The sequence below is a fragment of the Ceratina calcarata genome, unplaced genomic scaffold, assembly GCF_001652005.2.
Source record: "Ceratina calcarata isolate Rehan_Ccalc_2016 unplaced genomic scaffold, ASM165200v1 scaffold569.2, whole genome shotgun sequence".
NCBI classification, from domain to species: domain Eukaryota; kingdom Metazoa; phylum Arthropoda; class Insecta; order Hymenoptera; family Apidae; genus Ceratina; species Ceratina calcarata.
Genome location: NW_017176894.1, coordinates 280638 through 300082, shown reverse-complemented (window position 1 = coordinate 300082; position 19445 = coordinate 280638). Strand labels below are relative to the sequence as shown.

General features: G+C 39.2%; 2 protein-coding genes across 8 annotated transcripts; both read left to right on the top strand.

Annotated features, from left to right (window-relative positions):
• Positions 1-177: 177 nt before the first annotated feature.
• LOC108629410 (glutaminyl-peptide cyclotransferase) lies at positions 178-2052 on the top strand. Its single transcript, XM_018032061.2, has 6 exons — positions 178-360; positions 510-653; positions 809-1078; positions 1143-1304; positions 1365-1590; positions 1664-2052. Exons 1-6 carry the CDS (start codon positions 265-267, stop codon positions 1813-1815), a joined length of 1050 nt encoding a protein of 349 aa, XP_017887550.1. The 5' UTR covers positions 178-264; the 3' UTR covers positions 1816-2052.
• Positions 2053-2538: 486 nt separating this feature from the next.
• Positions 2539-19339, top strand: l(2)gl (LLGL domain-containing protein l(2)gl). Of its 7 annotated transcripts, none has more exons than XM_026817307.1 (16): positions 2540-2874; positions 7642-7739; positions 9276-9366; positions 11712-11953; positions 12374-12512; positions 12921-13108; positions 13190-13475; positions 13561-14317; positions 14394-14550; positions 14623-14768; positions 14840-15356; positions 15428-15708; positions 15999-16134; positions 16338-16537; positions 16867-16949; positions 17283-19339. In XM_026817307.1, the coding sequence occupies exons 1-16, from the start codon at positions 2791-2793 to the stop codon at positions 17382-17384; spliced, it is 3507 nt and encodes a 1168-aa protein (XP_026673108.1). In that variant the 5' UTR covers positions 2540-2790; the 3' UTR covers positions 17385-19339. The 7 variants fall into 7 exon arrangements, with proteins under 7 accessions (XP_026673107.1, XP_017887723.1, XP_026673108.1 ...); XM_018032233.2 differs by having other exon boundaries at positions 16320-16537; XM_026817304.1 differs by having other exon boundaries at positions 12894-13108.
• Positions 19340-19445: the final 106 nt, after the last annotated feature.

Sequence of the window (19445 nt, the reverse complement as noted above, 5' to 3'; positions counted from 1 at the left end):
ATCGCGTATCAATTTACACATAATTTAGAATAATACAAAAGAGGGAATATTGAATATATTTATCACTCACAATTATTAATTTATTGTTCGCAAGATAGCGAAGAAAGCATGTAACTGATGCATTACTTAATCTTGTACTGACCAATAAACGTTAAAACACACATGAATCACGTGACATTTGTTTCAAAATGGCGGCATACATTTAACAGATAGAATGAGAGCTTCACGGCATTCACTTGCGTGCGAGTTGGCTACTGTACGACAATGGTCGGTCTTATTTTACAGATTTTCTTAATTTCCGTCGGTTGTTTCATAACCGATGCGGATATTGTAACGCAAACGAAGTTCAGAAATGCGAAGGTAACGTTTGTCTCATTTTGCTTATTCATTTTTTATTGACGGATGCTTTCACTCTCCTCTGCATTATCATTTTCTAAAACGACATTTCGCAATGCATCTCATTGATTATCGTTTTACATACATCGGTTACAGTTATGACATGATTCCAGTACTATCACACGCCAGCAAAGCTGTTGAAAAGTCAAATAGCGACATTATCAGACCTATCAAATGCCACTCACATAGATGAAATTCTAGATAACATATGCGTCGTGAGAATCGTTGGCACACCGGAACATACGACAGTAAAAAACGTAAGTTGAAATGACGTTAGTGATAATTCGTTTATGTTGATTAATTATAACGTTTGTAATTTAAAAAATACTAGTTATCTATAAAAGCTGTAATAATATTTATGTAACTGTAAGAAATGACATTTGCTGATAAGGAAATCTGTTTTTCCTTGTAGTACATTAAGAAGTCGATGACAGATCTTGGCTGGGCAGTGGAATCTGACACCTTTGAAGATGACACTCCCAACTTTGGTACTTTAAAATTTGAAAACATAATTGCAAAATTAAATCCCAATGCCAAGAGGTATTTGGCATTAGCGTGTCATTATGACTCAAAGTATACTAGGAAAAGGGATTTCATTGGAGCCACAGACAGTGCGGTACCATGTGCTCAAATGATCAACTTGGCTAAAGTGATGAAGAATCATCTAGACTCAATAAAAAATGTATGTTATATTAATAAAAATAACTTTTACTCATCTTCTTATAACGATCTTTGTCTTGTTTCAGAATGATGTTAGCTTAATGTTTATATTCTTTGATGGTGAAGAAGCTTTTAAGGAATGGGGTCCCAAGGATTCTATCTATGGTGCAAGGCATTTAGCTCAAATTTGGCACAGCAACTATAGTACTTACCAACTAGGAGAAAATATTTCTGAATTAGATAAAATTGTAAGTGTCACTTAATGGTCAAGTCAAATCAATTTCTAATTATTGTCTCCCTTTTTGTAGGATCTATTAGTTCTATTAGATCTAATAGGTGCACCGGATCCAACATTTTACAATTACTTTAGTAACACAGAGAAATGGTATTCTTTACTAATGTCTGTGGAAAGTAAATTGGCTTCCTTAAGGAAATTTGAGTCTTATTCGTATGGGCAACCCGCACAAACATACTTTCAACCATATTCAATGGAAGCCCATATCGAGGATGATCACATTCCATTTTTACAACGTGGTAAATATTAATTTCTATATATTCATATTTAGAAATTTTATATTTCAACTGATTATTGAAATCTGTATTCTAGATGTTCCTGTTTTGCATTTAATACCGTACCCTTTCCCAAAGGTTTGGCATAAACCCAGTGATAATCGTGATAATATTGACATAACAACGGTGGAAAATATTAATAAGATTTTAAGAACTTTTGTAGCTTCGTACCTGCATATTAATTTGTAACAGCCAATTAAAAAGTTCTATTTTATTATAATGAGATTTCATCTTTTGTCATGACAGTATTAATTGCTGATATTAGAAGATGTAAATTATACAATGAGACATTAATTATACAAGTACTACCATGACTCCTGTATGATGCATTGTTAAAAAACAGGGTAAATGTACTTATTAAGTTATTATGTATTAACTTATATGTATGTTAAAAATGGGGATTAATATATTATGAAATAAAACATAGAACGTATAAGTTCTATTGTAATGCGATTACAAAGACTGTCAAACGATGTGAGATATAAGTACCTCCGTCGCCTAAATACTCAGGAAATCGTTCGAAGAGGTACGTGACTTCCCGATACATGCCCAGAATGAGAATTCAAATACGCCGCTATATAATTTCAATTTCAATTAAAGATTTTTGGGATGATCATCAATATCAACGAATATTATACAATTAAGGAATTGCTGCCTTCGAGTCCTGTTTTTTAGGAATTGTTGAAATTCAGAAATCAGCGTTGAATCGTGAATGTGAATATATTATTTTCATGAAGGTAACGGTCGACGATCGCAAGTGAAAGTGGGTATTCGACCGCGAGGTTGGTAGTTCTGATCGAGGTCATTGTTCGTGCGGGCGCGCCCGACCGAGCTTTCCTACCTTCCGAACTTCCGACTCGAACCGAATGCCGACGAAACTCGTCGAACACGGTCGAACATAACCGAAACGACGCGACGGCGAAAGATACGAGAGACGCGAGCGACAGACGTGGAATGACTTCACGCCACTGACGGGTATTTCAATGGTTTTACGTGTTCGTTCGTATCGTAAGTTAGACAACAGGCTGGGCCGTCGTCCAACCCGTTCACGCGGTCGTCGAGAACGGTTAGCGCGATACACTCGAGAGATTTTCGCGGGACGTCGTTAAAAAACGCGTTGCGGCTGACACATCGGTCAGGCAAGGCGGTCTCGCTTCGACAGAGATGTTGAAGTTTATCAGAGGGAAGGGCCAACAACCTACGGCCGAGCGACAGAAACTGCAGAAGGATCTTTTCGCCTTTAGAAAGGTGAGTCTAGACTTTAATCGAAGGTTCGCCCACACCTGACCCGGCGAAACGCATCGAGTCACTCATTCGTATACCTATATACACTTACGGGACATTATATTTTTTTTTCTCTTTCAACCTCGCGATTATTGAAATAGATTAGATGCAGCTTTGAAAGAAAACAATATTATTGTGCACGAAGTATTTGGACCGGGCAAGATCACGTCGGTATTCCTAATAGGAAGCAGACAGTTTTAATGAAACAACGTAAAAATATATTTGCCGCTATTTTTTTTATTCATTGCGGTAGAAAGTGAGAGTGGATACTATTGGGATATAAATTTATTTTCATTTACCTGTACGTCTTCTTCTCTTTGGCTACCTTGAAAGCTTTCAGAAAACGCTACAGACCGTATCGAATTGCTATTTACTTTCATTCTCTGTGTGTTATCTTTCACGATTCGGTATTTTTAATGTCACGTAATTTTATATCTTTTAAAATAAAAAGAAACGAGGTGAAGAACTGACTCTGATAAACGGCATCAGAGGGTTAGTTTTATCAGAAACATACGGGCTCTTAAAACAGACCGATCGTTCATCTTTTTCCGTTTTATTTACGCATCCATTATTTATAAATCAACAGACTTGCGATTGAAAGTTTGTTCTGTTAGATAGTAATCTGTTGCTTCGTGGTATCACGATGTTGACACGCGGTGCATTTCATAAAACCGGAGTTCTTTTTACACGTAAGATCCTCGACAATTTTGCAGTTAAATCTTGTCTCGAAATGGAAAAGGATAGTAATAGATGGTTGAATATCGTGTCCCAAGGAGATCCATAAATACCTCGTGATATAATTGTACAGTCGAGAGAAACAACTTGTCTCGAATTAACTCCCGATAAGAAGGAATCGAACAAATCTTTAATTTTATTTTATCGAATGTATGCACGAGTTAAACGCGCGATAAAACCCGCCACGATTTGCTTTTTCTTATAGGTTATTGTCGGTTACGCGTGACCGGTGTATGACGAACTGCTGATACACCAAACAAGTTTTAAAACTAACCTAATTCTTTTTACCAGCGATCTATTAATCAATTAAAATGTTTATATACATTCAGCAACAATTATTTGTTTTCGCGTAAGATTAAAAAATTGCAAAGAGGATTGTGATCTTTGTCTGCTACAAGTGGATTACGAAAGGAACGGTCTGAGAGCAGCTGCACTGAGACTGTCCGCAGCTTCGAAAATCTGGCTTTACCGCGGGATATTGAGATTCTAAAATTGCCGTCGTCCGGGAATATGATACAGCTTGTTTTAAGAATGAACAGCGCGGAATCAACAGGTCGATACCCGAACGTAATCGATACCGAAAGTCTAGAAGACGCCGGAAGGCCGAGACACGGTGCGAGAGTCAGGATTATTGTGGTCGTATGCGGTGCGTTTCTTTAGCGGTTCTGTCTCGGCTGGCTGTCATCGTCACCGGCTATCGGCTGCACCCGTCGCGAAACCTTATCACGGTTTAATTCTCCTGCCGCTGGATCCAAACGTTTGACGACACAGATTGCAAAAACAGTCCGGGATGCAAATCAGGTCGTGCCGGCTCCGATCGATTCACGGTTTTTCCATGACATCTCGTCAATCCCGATAAATCAATCTAACGAAAATATATAATTTCCTTCTGTATATTGTTAAGCCTTTTTTTATCGTAGATTAGTTGGTAAAGTCGATACACATGACTCCCTAAGAACTTAATTCCCAATGTCTGATCGTTGTGCTCGTAATATGAAACGGAAGACGCATAAACTCGGGATAGAAGAGAGGAACGGCTACTCCAGTAGACGTGTACTTACACTACGTTATGTACTTTCGTTCGGTCAGAAAATGAAATAGGAAATGTAGGTTAATCTGTGGGTTAAGCAATTACAGACAGAAGTAGCACGCTATGCATGGTAAGATGTACGAGTAGGAAAAAAAGTAGAAAGCCCTCATGGCGCGGAGGGTGCCTGTTGCCTTAATTGAAACGGTCACGTTTACGCAAACCTGTGGTTTACGATGCAGTCTGGCCCAATCGAAAACTGAATAACGTTTGATTAGATTACGTCATTGAATGCTGCTATTTGATCGGAAAGAGGCGTGGGAGGCAATTTAAAAAAAAAAAAACAGATAAAGGCCACTTTGTAATCTTTGGAGAGCGTCTGTATTTTTATACGTTTTTCAAAAAAATTTGGGCACTTCGACAAGTAGAAATACACATGAGAGAGATATGATAGATCAAATTTACTAATCCCGTATGAGTGGGATTACGTCGAGCAATCAACGGTTCATTTTTGTATCGACTCTATCAATAATTTCATATACGTTGTCTGACATAAAGAAAAAAGATAGGAACAACGATATTATCGGCCTTCTGTGCAAACAAAAACATGATAAGCCGCCTAGCCCTTTTCACGTTCTCTTTAATATACGCGCAAGAATGTACCGTTAGACTATGCTAGTTTTACCTACGCAGATTGGCGCGTATGGAGTATTTCGAATGTTCTAATGTAACGAGATGATTCATAGTAAGTGTACCTGTATTATTTTTATCGTTAAACCGTTATGAAACATCAACGATTGTCCCTGGAAAGTGTCTCCTCGTGTTTGTCAAATATCAAACAGGCTTACGAATATTTAAAAAAACCAATAAAAAATATATGTACGTTCGATTCAAAGAAATGTCGTATCGGATTATCGATCTTAACACTTTTTTACGTAGTGAGTAAAATTAGATCTTCCCTTGAATCGTTTCTTTTATTTAAATTGTATGCAGTCCGATAAATAAAAACTCTTTGAGAAGTAGGTCGTTTATCGATCCGGTTATTTGATAAAACAAGGAATTTCCAATGCTGTAATACTTTTCCTCGTAAATGGCTATAAGCAAGGGCACCGTTTGATCGATGCCTACTCATTGCGAACTTCATTCGACGCCGGGCTTATTCAGATTAAGCTAAAACTAGGATTAGAGCTCGCTGGAGAATCCTTTGTTATGCGTGCGTTGGACCGTGCTTGTGCACCTTCTTACTTTAATTTTCGCGGAAGACCCGCCCGAAACGTGGAAGCGGTGACACCCTTTCTCATGGAAATTACCTGGGCCAAGGTCTTTCATCCCCTCCAACCGTACACCGCATTGTACCGACGAACATTCGTTTTTCTAACGCACGCCAAATCGATATTGTGGGCAGCCCTAGATCTTACAGGTTTTACCTTACCTACCCGAAGATCTTTCGGTTCAGGTAGGAAATGTTTCTGCATTCTTCAAATTTTCAGCCCGTTCTATCACCTGCCCTTGAAAACCGCAACATTTTAGCGAAATATTAGATTCACTTTCTGCATTTCATAATTAAAGACTGTGTTTCTGATAGAAGAACATGAGTATCATAATTTTTCCGTGTTTGTTCTTCAGAAATATTGCTTGAATCTCGTCCGATAAGATTCCCTTATCGAGGAGTGATAGAGATGTTTGAAGAGATTATTTTGGAGTACTCCGCCCTCCGTGACAGGATGTACGTTGTTATACTTACAAACCGTATTAAAGAAACGTTTTAATTGCTCGGAACAGAGATTGTTTGTGATCCGGTTTGCAGAGCGGCAGGCGATTACGCGTACACGGTTGGTCAATGTAAAAAGTTCGATTAACGGGAATTGACAAGATATGAGTCATCGGCGATGAGCAATCAGTTCGTTGCCTTTCGTCCGAAAATTGATGATCGGACATACAGAGCAAGGCGTTACGTGGAGAAAGTGGGAAACGGCGGGCGTGCGTAATTACCGTTAACTGCATTCAGAACGAGTCGCGGAAAAGGGAGGGCACGATCGTTAACCCGTCCATCGCTGTTTCCCTTAATTGAGTTTGCCTTATGTTCTATTCAATTGCGACCAGACCACGTTTCCCTTTTCATTCGACGTTTCAACTTTCCAGAGCATCGCACGCCTCACATTTTAAATAATCTCTTTTATAATCGTTTCATTGAAAAGATTAAATTATTATAAATTGAGAATAAATTAATAATTGTTATGTGTCCATATGTATAAACGACGATGCAGATAGCGCATACTATTCTTAACAACTTTCTCAGTATAAATAGCTCCTTGATTACGAGGGCCAGTGTACAATAATTGCAAAGCACGGTCAGGGCAATTTGTGAATCGGGCATCGCGATGTGACGCAATCCATTAAATGAGAAGCTTTTAAGAATGTCTAAAGAAAGTATGTCCGCATGTGCTTCTAATCGTTTGGCGTTATGGTAAAATATGCTTCAACTTAGAAATAGACATCAAACGTTTCTCAAATTCTTAACATTCAAAAACATATTTCCGAATATATCTTCGTAGTGCAATTATCATTGAAAATCAGAAATTTTAATGAATCCACGGTATCATATCTACTCCAATATTCTGTTAAATCTCTTTCGTCATGCAGATGCAAGATTTTCTCATTACGTAGCCAGATAATTAAGAAAGAAAGTAAACTGTATTAATAGCATCGAGTAATACAACCCAGTCGTTATCTAGCTTGTCGAATAAAGAACGATAAATCACCGACTAATAATAAACAACATTCCACTCAAACGACTTTAAACGACGCAGAAACCCATTAAACACCCAGGCCTTCACCGATACAATCCTAAACCACTCAACTTATATGAGCTCCTTATTGTTACATTTATTCTCTTCAAGCTTTTAAATAGTAGTTATTAAAGTATCTGTATAATAATCTATGTAATGACGTTTGTTTTCTGTTCGCAGACTGTGCAGCATGGATTCCCAAACAAACCCACGGCCCTTGCATGGGATCCGAGTTTGCGGCTGATGATCATCGGCACGGCATCCGGCGCCATCAAGGTGTATCCTTTTTGCTCTCGCCGCTCCTCTTTTTTCCTCCTTCCTTGGCTCTCTTTTCTTTTGGTATTTATAATCGGGTCCCGAGGAACCCCACGCTCGATGACGCTCGTATCTGCCGATAAATCGTCGAAAACCGCTTCGGGAGAACCGCTGAAGGGAAACGGGAGTTAAACGTGATTGACGCTGGTTTCTTCTGATCTCTCCTTCTCTCTCTTCTCGTTGCGGCTACTAATTTTAGACCCGCGATACTCGATATTTCGCGATCCGGTTGGGAAGCTGTTCTTCGATTCACGCCTCGGCCTCTGCGATCACGACTTTCATTGAGAAAAACATTCCGGTGTCTTTTACCTTTTTTCATGGACACGTCCCATCGTGGGACAGTCCACAGTTGCATTCCGAGAAAATTGAGAGTCTGACGTGGTAGATTCTTTTCCTGTCGTGCAGAAGCTTTTCCTCGTGATGAAATCGAATTTTGAATTAAGTTATCTATGCAACAGGAAATGTCAAACGCAAAGCTATTAAAGGATCGAGTCAAAGAGAAACTATTATGTATTTCGGAGCCTAGTTATTTGAACAAATACGTCATATTTCAAGTGTAACGAGTCAGCATTGGGTTATTTTGTTCGAGGTCTTGTCCTTGTTGTAAACGGAACATAAAACTGGTCGGGCCAATGTTACCGCAGAGGCAATAAACCGTTCCTGGTACGTGTGCAATATTAACTCGAAATTATGCAAACATCTTAGCAAGTCATTAAGAAACTTATTGCCGAACAAACGTTTGAAAATTAGTCGACGTAGGTACAGACGTACGGCGTGCACGTGTTTTCGTTACCTCATTACCCAGTTCGCGTGGGGTCGAGTATCGATTCAGCGGAATGATTCTCGTTAAGACAACTGTACATTTTATGGTCTCGTATTTAGCACTAATCCAATGATTTAAAACGACTTTAGTTTTGTTATAATTTCATCCTCCGCGCATGATGAATTAATCATTGAACAGTTTTTATGGTGCGAGAAATGTTAATTGAAAGCGAACAAAAGGTTTAGTTTCCAATGCGTATTCTTTGCATAGCATTCGTACTTTAACAGAATTTCGATGGCAGATGTTCGAACGGCTACGTAATCAGTGAATGATGATTATCATTTCGCAAGACGATCGGTAAATCTTTGCCGTGTCTCAATGGAAATTTATATTAGAAAGGATGCACTTTACAAGCTTGAAACTTTAATTGAAATCTGTAAAGTGCGAAACTCGGAAATTGATTGTTTAATTAATATTTTCAATTAAGCTCGTTTTATCAATGATGTCGAGTATACGCGGAGGCTTAAATGAGACAATGGCGTAATGTTAAAGATCAGAGTAGAATTCGTCGACAGTGCAGAATGTATGCATTTCGCGAATTGAGCACAATCGTTTCTGTCAACGCGTTAAATCGGTCGTTTGTGAAACGAGAACGCACTTTGGATAGGGTCTGGCTTACAGTATAACACAAAGGCTACAGTTTTCCCTGTTTTCCTTGACTAACAGGCGATAACAGATTTGGCAGACCAGGAGTGGAATTCTATGGACAGCATACTATCGAGAGTGGAGAGAATGCTGTTACGAGGATTATCGCTCTACCTAATGAGGTAAGTGTCACCGTTTTTTATAGTTATCAATTTTAAGTTACATTGTTCGTAATTTATAGTTCCTCAAATAGTCTTGTGATAAATGGGTTGTTACTGAAGTCTCGAAATTTTTAGAAGTTGTTACAAAACCGTAAGGTGACTATAAACACCTGAATTACCATTATTTATAACGTTTTAACTTACGTAAACTGCTTTAAATCAGAGCATGCAATAAGGAAGTGTATTTGTAGTTAGGAAAGAATGTCAGATGTCTTATCGTCCTAGTTGAAACGCTTTAACGACCGTAATACTTAGAGAAATGATGTTAATGTCTAACGGAGAAGTTTCACAAATTTTTACCTCGCCTTTGTATTTGTCAAATAATTATATTCCTAAAAGTTTCCGCCTGAACATCACCGTGCAAGTGAAACAGTCCGATTGGGCTCGTGTTCATTGAAAGAAGGAGGCAGATACGCTCCAGAAATGAAACGTACGGAAGTCGGGTCCCGCGTGGTAGTAGGTACATAATATCTTCTACGTACACATTGTAATCAAAAGGGAGGTGTGAAGTTATGGTTGTTTTAAAAGTCACATACGTTGCACGAGAAACGCGACACCCGCGTTCAGCTTCTACGGCCGCCGCGACGCGACGCGCCGTTGCTGAGTTGCATAACTGTGTGCGACACGCTTTTGCACGCGTGTGCGTATAAATAATATACGACCACTATTGTCGCTCTGTCTTACAAAGGTCGAGAAGGTACATACTATATGTGTATTCCATCTTTTCCTGTTTTCTTCATTTTAAATACTTGCGCAGCATCGGGAAGATTTCGTTATCAAAATCACTAATACAGTGATTATTCTTTTGTTTTCTGAAAATGATGCATCCGGGAGAATTATGTCAATATACTATGTATATATGCAATTGAATGATAGACGTACGATTAAAAATGTAGTAATGTTTATTTTGTTAGGAGTAGATATAGAAGAAGTGGTAACGTGATATTCTTTTCTTAGAAAGATTGTTAAGATAAGTTTTACGAGGAATCCTGGATGATGTCATCCTGGCGCCTTTTAATATTCATTTATAAAACGAATATAATGTATATAAGCACTCTCTTGTCATAAAATTAATAACGTATTGGATAAGGAGAAAAGAAATGACTAATCTAGCCGTATCGTATGAGTGAGTAAACAGTCAGATGGCAAACATTGAACAGCGATAGAAGGCAACTTGCATACATGCATAGAACTCGAGAAATAATTAATTACCGGCGCGGGAGAAAAAGAGGAGAGCAATCGAGAAAAGTGGCGTATAATTAGGAATAACAGAACACTGAATTACCTCATCGTCTAGTTTGCGTACATGAATAACGATAAATCCGTTTCGCGTTCATTTACCTCAGCGGCAAATTGTTGATTAATAAGTTTCCCTGAATATCGTCCCGAAGGTGATAAAATTTGCGCAAGGAGCAGAGAGAATCGGTGTGATTGCGTCGTTTCTTCTATCGGATCAATCATCGCCGTGCTTACGTTGCCGGTTACGAGCCGTCAAATCTCTTTATCGCGATCATTTTTCAAACGAATTCTAAAACCGATAAGATAGCAGCTGTGCGATTATAATTACCTCACCGTGACTGTATCGAATATCACGTTTTACAATTTTTTTTTAACGTTATGTCGTTCCCGAGTCTATTCTGTTGGATATTACGTAACGAGATCTAAACGATTCCACTACATCAGTTTATCGAGTTTCGATTCTAAATTATCCAGATAATTTAACAAACGTAAGGACCGAAAGTATGCCGAGCCAGACAATAGATAGAGCGTAGAATGCAGAACAGTTGGAGTGGCAGTTCTGCCTTTGTCGGGTATAATGATCGAGCGTATGCAGACCCAATTATTTAACTGCACACGTTAATAACACGCGGAAAGAGGGACGTGTTTTGCCTCGCGGAAAACACGCTCGGCACAACGTAGATTCGCGTGAAAGTACGAAACGCGTGGCGTGCCGTCTTAACCTTGCCTTTTTCATGAGTTTTCACTTCGCCTACTGCGGATGCCTTCGTTACCGAGGAAAAAGGACGCGGGAGCGTACCATGAGAAACGATGAAATTGTGAAAACTACAACACAATACTTATTAACTTCGCTTATCTGTATCGCGATTCAAAGGACGTTACGAAATCTGTCTCTCAAAGATTTCTTTTAATATATCCGGCAACAGGGAAACGGAAGAGTAAATAGAGGGAAAAAGAGTTGTCGACGACACTATTCATTCATTCATTAAAATAAACATGTCGTTTGTACGTTCGTGGAACGAGGCGACAGAAAAAACTCTCTCATTTACAAGGAACACACGTAACAGGGCCGCGTGGTTTCCCTTTGCGACGACAACTCGCTTCACCTGTGGGAGATCAACGAGAGCTCGGTCGTGGAGACAAAGTCGCTCTCGTTGGAAGGGAAACTGAAGAAAATCTCGGCGATGTGCCTCGAATCGAGCGGCGAGCACCTGCTCCTGGGAACGGAGGGTGGAAACATCTATCTTTTAAACCTGAAGACGTTTGTCATGCCGGATAACATTATCTACCAAGATGTCGTGATGCAAAAGTGAGTAGCAGTTGATATCTTTTCTAACTTGAGAGAAAACTCGTACGCCTGTCGCATTAGTCTTAAATGAAACTCATTCAGGACTGATTGTTCTCGATGTGCGAATGTGGGCGAGACAAATACCGCGCATCACGTGTGATCCACGGGACACTGAACGCGTTAAGATAAAATAATTCTTGGAATGACGATTCTCTGTCGGTGACAGTGTAATAAATTCTCGACGTCTAATCTAAAACACCTTTGACATGGTGAACCGACCTCCGCGAGACAATGAGTCTCCACGAAACCGTGTGAATGTCTTTTCTAATTAAGTCTCGTCGAAGGAACAAAGCGTTTGATCCTTAATCGCCACGGAGGAGTCGGCATTGAAATTAGTCAGACGTACGTGTCCGTGACATACCGATATTTTTGTTGTCGCAGCGTGCCAGATGATTACAAGAAGAATCCAGGAGCGGTCGAGGCTATAGCGGAACAACCAGGTCACCCGGACAATATCCTGATAGGGTATAATCGCGGGCTGATGGTCCTGTGGAACAAAGCTACTCCCGGAGCTCAGCAGGTGAGCTTTCTTATTATTAGCCCTTACTCCTCCTTACACGCACTTATCTATGTACACAATACTGTACACTGTGGCGAATGTAATGACACGCTTACAGAACACAGTTCGAACACACATGCTTATTACATTTGTGGGGCAGTTTAATCCATTGGTATACAAAGATGCAAGTTTAAGGATTGATTAACTTTAATTATTATCTTCATCGAATAACATTAACTCGTATGCTAAGTAAAAATGAAAATAAAATTGTAATACGTAATCCTTGAGTAACATATTTTTTTCGAATGTGCACCGATGGGTTAAGCACGTACTGTGACATGGTATTGCTCGTTCTGATTGTCGTTTGTGTCTTTGGTGGTTTTGGCGAACGTGTACGTGCAGCTGATGGGTTTGTTTTCGCGTGCGCAGACATTCGTCTCCACGCAACAGCTGGAATCTGTCCACTGGCTCTCCGAGACCCGTTTCGTTTCCTCCCACAACGACGGATCCTATGCATTTTGGAGTCCAGGCAGCGATAACGTGCTAGAGTCGACCACTCCCTACGGACCGTTCCCGTGTAAAGCAGTCACTAAAATTCTTGTCTATCCCACGGCAGAGTGAGTAAAACAATTCTACTTGTTCATTCATGTATGGAAAGTAATTCGTGAGATAATGCAACTTTAAAAAATGCTTTACAGACATGGCGAACTCTTTTTATTCTCGGGTGGAATGCCGCGCGCGAGTTACGGCGATCGTCATACGATCACTGCTATGGCGAAAGGCAAACATGTCGTTTTCGATTTCACGTCGAAAGTGATCGACTTCTTCGTCGTGTTCCCTAAACAAGAGGATGGTAAAGATAGCGTCGATAATCCGGAAGCGCTTATAGTATTAGCCGAAGAAGAAGTAGTAGCAATCGATTTAACTAATCCTGAGTGGAAGATGATGGCGTTACCTTACTTAGTATCGCTTCATGCAAGCGCGGTAAATGTCACACTTTATTACCTAACATTTGATTTGACGCACATCATTTTTGTACTCATGTTTGCAATGCTTCTATTTGTTACAGGTCACCTGTTCGCAGCACGTGCCAAATGTCCCTGAAGAACTGTGGGAGAACATTGTCACAGCTGGAAAAGCGCAGACCGAACATCTGTACTCGGATAAATCATGGCCTATAGATGGTGGAATAATACTTTCTCAGAAGTCGGGTAGCGACAAACCTAAAGGCAGAGAGTTGTTACTGACCGGTCACGAGGACGGAACAGTGAGATTCTGGAACGCGTCCGATGTTGCTCTGACGCCTCTTTACAAATATAATTCATCTATTCTGTTCACCGGCGAACACCTGGACGTTCTTGAGCAACCGCCAGAAGACGACGAAGATCAGTGGCCACCGTTCAGAAAGGTTGGAACCTTCGATCCGTATTCCGATGACCCGCGACTCGCAGTGAAGAAAGTTTTACTTTGCCCGTTATCATCGACTCTGGTGATTGCCGGCACGGCTGGTCACATGATAACAGCGACTATATCGTCCGAGCCAGTGAACAAGGAGATCAAAGCCATTACCATGAATATCGTGAACGATCGTGACGGATTTGTTTGGAAAGGTCACGATCATCTTCCGGCGAGAACAACTAGCATAAGTTTCGCGGTCGGTTTTCAACCGCAAAGTCTTCTTCAATTGTATCCACCAGCTGCGGTCACCGCGCTGGCTATGCACAGTGAGTGGGGTTTACTCGCTGCTGGCACAGCTCACGGTTTAGCTGTTTTCGATTATACAAGGGCGAAGGCTGTCAACGTAAAGTGCACGCTTAATCCAAACGGTACTTGTAATTAACTGGATACGTTAATTAGATACTCGTAAGCAGAATACATTTTTAAATTTTGTGTGCCCCGTAGATCTTTCGGGATCAGGTGATACACCGATTTCTAGACGGAAATCGTTTAAAAAATCGTTGAGGGAATCTTTTAGAAGGTTGAGGAAAGGAAGATCGCAACGTCGAACGAACGCTAGTAGTCCAACGAGGAATGTCGCATCCGAAAAGAAGAAAGAAACGTAAGTATACTTTAAGCTTCCAAAAGCACAAACGTGACTAATATATTAAACGATGATTATTATTTCTGAAAGACCTAGTATCGCTTCTTCACCAAGCGGTGATCTTTCACCAGTGGAATTGAAGCCTGTGGAGAGGCAAGTAGAGGCAAGACCTGTGGATGATGCGCTGGGATCAATGGTTCGATGTTTATATTTTGCTAGGAGTTATATTATAAGCAGTAAGTGTGTTTAAGATGTCTTCTATCAAGTGTTTAAATTCATGAATTTAATACTTTGTTTTGTATTTCAGTGCAAAATACAACGCCTACGCTTTGGGCGGGTACTAACAACGGTACCGTTTACGTTTTCACGTTGGCGATACCGGCTGGTGTTAGAAGAACGGAAGAAGATGTAAATTGTACATTAGGAAAAGAGATTCAATTAAAGCACAGAGCACCCGTAATCGCAATCACGATTCTCGATGGGTCCAGTGTCCCGTTACCGGAACCATTTGAAGCTGAGAAAGGCGTGAGTCCCGGCCCAGACATGGCCTCCCCGCATCGTGTTGTAATTGCAAGCGAGGAGCAATTCAAAATTTTCAATCTTCCATCGTTAAAACCATACTGTAAATACAAACTTACTGCGCACGAGGGCTCCCGCGTAAGGAAGACAGGCTTCGCGAAGTTTACGTGTCCGATCGAACCTGCAGGGACGCACGAAGAGACCTGCTTATTGTGTTTGACTAATCTCGGAGATTGTTTAGTGCTTAGTATTCCTGAATTGAGACGGCAGCTGAACGCTGCCGCAATTAAGAGGGAGGACATTAAGTTAGTAGATATGCTTTCAAGTCGATTGGTTTCTTTTCATATAAAGTATTCATTGCTTCGTTGTTCTTTAGCGGAATTTCCTCATTGACATTCACGAAAGCCGGCGAAGCGTTGTATCTTCATTCGAGTTCGGAACTACAGCGAATTTCATTGTCAGCCAGTAAAGTGACGAAAGCGAACTGCGCATTAAATTTACCACCGAACGCGAGATCATTTCCCGAGACTAACAACGAGGAGACTCAAGAGCAAGGAGTAGTCGAGGGGACGGCCGAAACGGAAGGTGAGACGACCCAGGGAACTGAGCCGAACACGGTACAGAGGATGATAACGGAAAACGGAGTGGTGGGTTCCAGTAAGTATACCGGGTCTTCGCAACGAGTCTTCTTCGCGTTTTAATACTTGTTAGATAATTGTTAAGTTGAAAGATCATTATAGGATGTTTAAACGTGCTATTACTAAATGCGCGTAACCGCTTGCATAATCTGATAACCCATATATATGTATAATGAATTATTGCTTCGCTATAATCATCTGTGACTTAAGAGCTAGTCGCTAAATTGTAATTTACCTCCGATTAACATTGTCATCAATCACTGTGTTTTGTAACGCTTTAGTATCGATTCTTGAATACATGTATTTTAGCCAGCGGTGAAGAATCTCCGAAAGAGTCACCGTTGCAACCAGCTGCAAGTACCAACGATGTGAACGGAGAAGACGATCGTCAAGATTTAAGTTCTATCGGAGACATAACGATCGATAGCGTGAAGGATCACTTACTGTAAGTGAACATGTTACACGACACGTCTAGCTTTTTATTGTTTTAATTTCACTTGCTTATTACTTATTAGTTGACTTTATATATGCGAGAGAAAGTCTAGTTTCGTAGAGGACAAGCCTGCTTCGTAACGGATTTATTTTGCTCTGCTAATCTGTGTTTTCGTGTACTTGCCATTTGATTGGCAGTAACAGTTCACTTTTCAGAAATGCAACGTCTTCCGAAGATCTTCACAATCGTCTTGCAGGACTTAAGATGGAAGTTACCTCTCGGACATCGGAGATCTCCACCCAGAATCAATCTCTCGTTGTAAAGACTACGACCGTCGTTTCGCAAACGACCAACAATACTACCGCCAATGGCGAAGTTGAGACAAGTCAGACAAATGAAACACAACAAGTGAACAGTGAGTGAAATCATTATTAATCGAAAATTAGTGTTAAATTTACTGTGATGAAGTGTGACCAGATTATATGATTCTGAATGACACTGATTTCATTGCTTTTTAAATGAAAGTTTTTGAATGAATTTTTTTAGGTCTCCCAATTGTACTGTATTCGAAGAAAGAATCGTAATTCTTGATAATTTATTTATTGTGTAAATCATTGATCATTTTTTATCTTGTGTTCGTCTCTCGCCGCTTTTGCAATTGTTATTCTTTTACTCCCTCTTATATTTTATTATTTGTATTCTTTTATTACTGTTTTGTTTTTTGTGCTATTTATTATTGCGCAGGCACTACAGTAGAGAGAGAGATACGCAGCGGTACTGAGACCACAACGACACACGCTACCATCACTCTACCCTCAAACGTCGAGGTCAGCAAACGGCACTGAATGTATTTAAATAATTGGTGTCGGACCTTACCTCGATATTAAGCATACGTTAATTAACGCTTAGCCTATTGTATGCTATTAATCCATTAACACGACTCCTACAGTTCAGTTTATTGACAAATTGGGTGATTGATTAACCGATTTTCAGACTACGGAGATATATCTCACAATACAGTACTTTGTTCTATTCTATGTACTGAACTAACAACCTGTTTGCGTAGATATAAGCTTTCTCTAACTGAATGTTTAGTAGTAGCTACAGAACTTCGTTGTAGCAAATCGAGATGTGATTGTGTATTATTTGAATGTCTTCAGATTAGTGCAGCTGATTTGGCGAATCTGGAGGTGACAACGACCACAGTGACTACCGAAAAGTCGAAAGCTCCATTGGCCAGGCCTGAAGAAGTCGGTTCTTAGGAATATTCCAAATTGCCTCGTGCCCTAAACTCGTTGATTTCACGCTCTGTCACGCGGAGCAATAAAACGATTAGATGTTTTTACTTAAATGAACTCAGTGTACACAGCGGCGATAGGTAGAATTTATATATCGTAGATTTTTTAAAAAATCTAGATTTGTACGTGGCATTAGCGATAGCCATAAACGATAAGCGAGTGTGAATTTCGAGTATTGTAGCGATAAACTATTATCCTGGATATACAACTGCCAAGATCGTCCATATACATTATATTATATTTTACGTTTTAACCGAACATTCTCACTGCATTTCACTCAATGAAAATGAATTTTGTATCGAGCAAAATTTTTCATGGTTTAGTGGAACTAGGCCTAGGTAATTTTTAATATCTTTTATTTGCAAATAGAACCAATTTTAAAAGAAAATAATTGAAATGTGTTATTTTATTAACAGTTTTATTGAATGCGACTTTAAATAAATTTTTACCAACAACACAGCATTTGGCGAGGCAACAGAAATTTTAATGACGAACCATTTTTTATAGCGTGGAGTTGGAAGTAATTTGGAAAAGTTAGTTTGTATAGATGGAAACGAGATACATCACAAATCGTCAACATGGCAGCCATATTAATTAATAACACAACGAAGTACGTTGTGCTACGTTATGTTTCTAAATAGTAAAATCAATAAGAAAAGCGACTTTTTAAGTTATGTTTCAAATAATATACGGGCGCACCGTGACGAAGATGAAAAAAAATATTAATATGTCAATGCTGTGCGTCCCAATAAAATAAAACAAATAGCTACTTAAGTAGAGTTACATATGTTGTAAGAAACGTTATAGAGATTAAGCGAGGAAAAACTTAAAAAAATGCGACTATCAATGGCCATGACGTTGAGGAGGAGAGTCGTTAAGAATATATTTTTTATCCATGTTTGTTAATAGTTAAGTTTCCTTATTTTCTCTGTTTGGAAACGACCATGGTACAATGAAATCTTTTATTGAGCAGCATCGAAAGTCGTTGACCCGATACGATAGAACAAAGTGAGAAACGAAATTGTGTCCTTAGCATCGCACGTACGTTCGACTTTTATAGATAAAAATCTACTCGTTTAGCTTTTCTTTTGGTGGAGGACAATTGCTACATATTACTTCTTACGCGATAAGTTGTAAAATTCCGCAAATGAACTGTTATTATCCATTATGTAGTAATTTACTACGTAGCTTGATTTATTTTCTCGAGTATTTAGGTACCACGATTTTAGATCTCAAAAGCTTCGGAATAAATTACGGCCACCTCGATTGTAGTGATTTCATGTTCAATTTCATCCTTCATAATATTGTAACTAACAATTTTTTACAAAAAATGAAAACTATTAAAAATGTGAAATATCTTATGGAAAACTATAGACTGACACATAAACGGAGTATAATTCTTTGCATTCAAATAATATTATTCTAAGGAATCTGAATAACGTTCTCAGCCTTTTTGGAATTATGCACGTATTAAACGAAAATATATCAACTTGTTGTTTATTGATACGACTACAGCAAGGCCTTTGTAGATAGATTTTAATCTTTCCCTAATTTCATACTTTCTTATAACTTTTCACTTCTTTTAATCGATCGCTTCGTGAGACACATATTTTTCTTATACGCGGTTATCACGAATAAATATTATACAAGGTGTTCCGAACATTGGTTATTGATATTGACATAACAAAATTACAATCTATTCTTTTCATGAGACTTTCACGAGACCCATTTAATATAATTATTATGCCACTGGAGCATCTTGTATCATTAATTTTACTACAGTTGTAAACTATTAACAAAGTGAAGTCAACGCGCGCTAAGTAAGATACGAAATGTATGAAAACAAACGTGCTTCTGCTATTGTAAAGTTATTGGTTTTTTACCTTGATAAAATATTACACACTGTAACGGTGGAATAATATTGCTCCCAAACATTATCTTACCTGTTCCTTTAAAAGATGTACATTCTCCCCATGAGTTAATGAAGAAATTGTCTAATGTGATTCTTTTGAAATGGTACACGAA